Here is a 4,093-nt window from a genome sequence, read left to right as displayed (position 1 = left end):
TTTTTTTTTTTTAACATTAATGACCTTCTCCTTCTCTAGTTCTCACATGAAATGATGAAACAATCTTGTTGCCTTATTATGTATAAACTTTTTTTTTTCTTTTACACCTCATTGGTGCACTCTTATATGCCACTAGGGTTTTAAAACTCAGATAGGCAATCCTAATTCCGACTGATATAGAGCGATCCATTGGTAGTGCATTTCTAAGGTTGTGGCAGAATCTGACCAATTCCTGTCTAATTCTGGCGAATGTGAATAAAATCAGAATTGGCAGGGAACCGATCTAGATCCCGATTTCTACAATTTCAATCAATTCATATATGCATCACAGTTTTAAATACAGGTGTCATTTAAAAAAAAAAAAACCATATATCATGAATTAGAGTAAGTGATGCATCCATTAACATTAACAACCTGCGATTCTGTGGTGTCAATATAAAAATGGTGAATTAAAATCAAGAGAAAAAGAAGAATCTTAAATGGTAAAATATTGATATGTTTTATTGCAAAAGAAAATTGAAAATCTAATTTTCTAGGACGGCGGGAACAAGATACAAAGGCCCTACAAACTTCTCTTCTTTTTCTTTCTTTTTCTTTCTTTTCCTTTTCAGTTATGTACAAAAGAACGGTTGAGAAAAAACAAAAAGAAGGATGGGAAGAACCTTTAGCCACAAGAAACAGAAACAGAAACAGAAACAGAAATAGAAACAGCAGCAGCAGCAGCGGTAGTTTTTATATATAAAATTGGATTGAAGAAAGGCAGAAAAAGGGAAAGGAAACGAGGAAAGATGGTCAGGGAAGAAGATGGAAGAGAGTAAAAGTCAGTTCTCCACAATTTGGGGGCCTCTATACTGAGCTCCCACCACGACAAAGTCCTCAGGTTTTTCTCTCTCTTGAAGCCATGCGTATTCTTCCCTTTCTTCCTCGGGTACCAAATCAGCATCACCTGGAAGTGAAAACTCAGTTATTAACACATGATTTTTTAATGTTTTATTTTATCACTTGACTAATTCCATTGAAAACTTTGATCGCTGTTAGGATGCCCAAGCATGTGTCATCCCCTTCCCCTCCTGTGCCCGGGGAGAGAGTTAGTCAAGAGTGTTTCGTCTAGATTGATCTATGGAATGTGGAACTAAGAGAATCTGCCTCAACCCAATCCCTAGTACACCAAGAGCAGAATTTCAAGACAAAGTACAGTCCGTACCTGAGAAGCTGGCATAAGGGAAATCTCTATAGTATGTACAGTGGCGGCCTTCCGCATCATTATATGGTGGGCCAAGCACATCCAGCACAGCACACGATGTTACCGCTGTGAAACAGTGCATGTTCCCTCCCGCTGCTGGATAAAGTATGGATGTGTTGCATGGAACGGTAAAGACCGAATCATTCTTTATCTTTACCAATCTGTTTCCCACGTAAGAACTCTGGTCTGCAACCATCATCATCATCATCATATTTCAAAATTAGATGAAGCAAATAGTAATCCTTATCCGGGATTATGTCTCATATCACTCTCTCCATGTGGGTTTAAAACAAATTACAGAACTTCTAGATCCCAAGTCCCAAATCCCAGTAATTCTTCCATTACATGGGACCTTTTAGTAAGTACAACCACCCAGTTATTAACAAAATACCCAGAACTGTTGTTCCCTTCTAGTTCCTACAAGTTGGGTACTTGAGGATCCAAAGAAAGAGAAAGCTAGAACTAAGGACAATGCCCACAGTAAGTGCAGAAGAAAAACTTACAATGAGAAGGATTGAAATTTTCATTTGTGTTGTGGGAGACATCAGTTGCCCAGTCATATGATTTAATGTGCATAGACCCAAAGAGAAGCTTACTGAAAACAGTCATGCCTGGATGATTATGAAGAGGAATGACACCAGATTGAGGCAAACAGAATATCCCAATCTGCAACAATGCAAAATAAGAAAATCCCACAAGAGAAACAATCAAAACTGAGTTTTCCACAAAGTCACAGTTTTCAATATTTCTACTTTCTATGATAGGAACAAGTCACCTAATGTTTGCTCATACATTATCTTCACCTTCCCACAGAAGCTAACTAACATACCGAGAATCTGTCACATTCATAGAGGTGTAGGTATGTTATTGGAGGGGTGCCTTCATAATCACTCGTCCTAAAACAAGCCATTTCCTCACTTAAGCCAACATCCTCTGGTTTCATGCTATCTACATGAAAAGAAAAAAAAAATCATATTATTAAGCAAGCATAGAGTAAAAACAAAAGAACCCATTCCATAAATTTGAGTAAACAATATTCCACAAGTCTGGAAATGGAGATAATGGAGTTATGGTGGTGAGTTTATCAGTTTATCTGCAGGACTCTCAACTTGATTTAAAAAAAAATTGGATTCACAAGTCCAGAAAATAAAAAACTATTTAAGAGGATGAAATATTGGAATCCATTGCCCCAAAGTTAAAGAACACTTTGACCATTAATTAAAACCAGAATAGACACAGACAAGAATGGAAGCACAAACACCAATGGGTACACTGTGAAGTTCATGCTTGGGTCTTCATACATTTAACACGTGATGGGTACATACATAATTGATAATACATTGCATCTGCCTCAGGCCCTCAACCCAATAAGCACAAAACCAGAGAAAGTTAACAAAACAAGAAATACTACAAAACAACAGATACTCCAAAGTTACTTGCCAAGAACAATAACTTAAAAACATGCAGAGGTTAAATTATATATTGGAGGAGGCGGGGGGGGGGGGGGGAGAAGAGAGATTCTTCACTTGAATATCCGGGAAGAACCATGGGAAAATTGGTGAGTTCACTCAAATCATTTCAATCCAGTCACGAATGCTTTAAGGAAATCAAAACCCATATGGAAACTCAAAGTTCTGATTCAAACCCAGGAAAGCCAAAATTCAATTCGAATCCAAATTTGGAAATTGGAGTTTGATACTCTTCAGGAAAACTTGGAACAGAGTCGAATTGTTTAAAATTAGAGCGTACCCAGATTGGTAGAGGAAAAAAAGGAAACACATACAAGGAATAGGTGTCAAACCATCAAATTCAAATTTTTACAGCATAAACACAAAGAACAAGAAAGAAAACGACATACCAAGTACCGACCGGAGACGTTCAACATCATCAGGGGATGGAACAACATCAGCCCCACCGGTGGCAAACACTTCCCTGCAGGTCTGAAAAAGCTTTTGAACGACGTTGTTCATTGATTTCCTATTACGTTTCCGGTTCTTCCTCGGCTTCTTATTCTTTTCCCTTTCCAATTCGCAGATTTCCTGCCCTTTTTGATCCACCAAACCTGTTTTAACCCTCATACAGATAAAAACCCTTGATACCCAGATGGATTACCAACAAAAATTCCCAGAGTTACGAGATGGGTATGAAGGAAACAAAGAGAAGATATGCCTCCTCTGTGAGAGAGCTAAGGTGTTACGATACTTTTGATTTCCCTTTTCTACGTTAAAAATATGAAGAGATAGATAGGAAGAAAGAAGGAAAGAGACGTAAGGATTTGATTTTGGTTCCCCTGATTCCCTGTTGAAGGTGAAGAAGAGGTATTAAAGGATACTAACGGGTAGGGTTTAGCTTCCAGAAATTATTTGTTTTTTGGGAACGAAAACCAGGGGCCGTCAGAGGTTTCCAGTGGGCTATTCCAAACAACGGATTCGTAATCTTCCTTTTCAACCTTTCTCTGTCGCGCTCTCTCTGACCCTTCCCTGACTCTTTCTTCTGGAAAAGTTGGTCTGGTTGACCCTTATGGCCCCACACAAAATCCCCCCACTGTCCTACGTGTCCTTCCACGTGTTCTTCTCTTAGACTCAACAATAATATATGTCGTTTTATAAAATTCCAATCCAACGATCAAGAAAGGAGGGTGAGGCTATTGGGTCCATCTGTTTCCAAAGAGGAGGGACCCACCGAGATGAATGAAATCGTGAAAGTGACACCTTCGACCTGGAGGAGAAGGAAATCTCCGCCGCGCGTGGACAGGAGAGTGGGGGACCAGTGAAGCTTTGGAAACGTGAGGTTTCGTGACGAAAGCCAAACGTCACCAACAATCCATTTCCAAAAGGAACCAAAACCAAT

The 4,093-nt window shown here is 39.1% G+C and overlaps 1 protein-coding gene across 1 annotated transcript; it reads right to left on the bottom strand.

The window, feature by feature from the left end:
- Positions 1-480: 480 nt before the first annotated feature.
- On the bottom strand, positions 481-3,590 carry LOC122075971 (plant cysteine oxidase 2-like). Its single transcript, XM_042641208.1, has 5 exons — positions 3,102-3,590; positions 2,073-2,191; positions 1,747-1,909; positions 1,205-1,429; positions 481-946 (listed from the first exon to the last, which is right to left on the bottom strand). Exons 1-5 carry the CDS (start codon positions 3,319-3,321, stop codon positions 822-824), a joined length of 852 nt encoding a protein of 283 aa, XP_042497142.1. The 5' UTR covers positions 3,322-3,590; the 3' UTR covers positions 481-821.
- Positions 3,591-4,093: the final 503 nt, after the last annotated feature.

The sequence above is a fragment of the Macadamia integrifolia genome, chromosome 4, assembly GCF_013358625.1.
Source record: "Macadamia integrifolia cultivar HAES 741 chromosome 4, SCU_Mint_v3, whole genome shotgun sequence".
Taxonomy (NCBI): Eukaryota; Viridiplantae; Streptophyta; class Magnoliopsida; order Proteales; family Proteaceae; genus Macadamia; species Macadamia integrifolia.
This window is presented reverse-complemented; position numbering and strand designations above follow the sequence as displayed.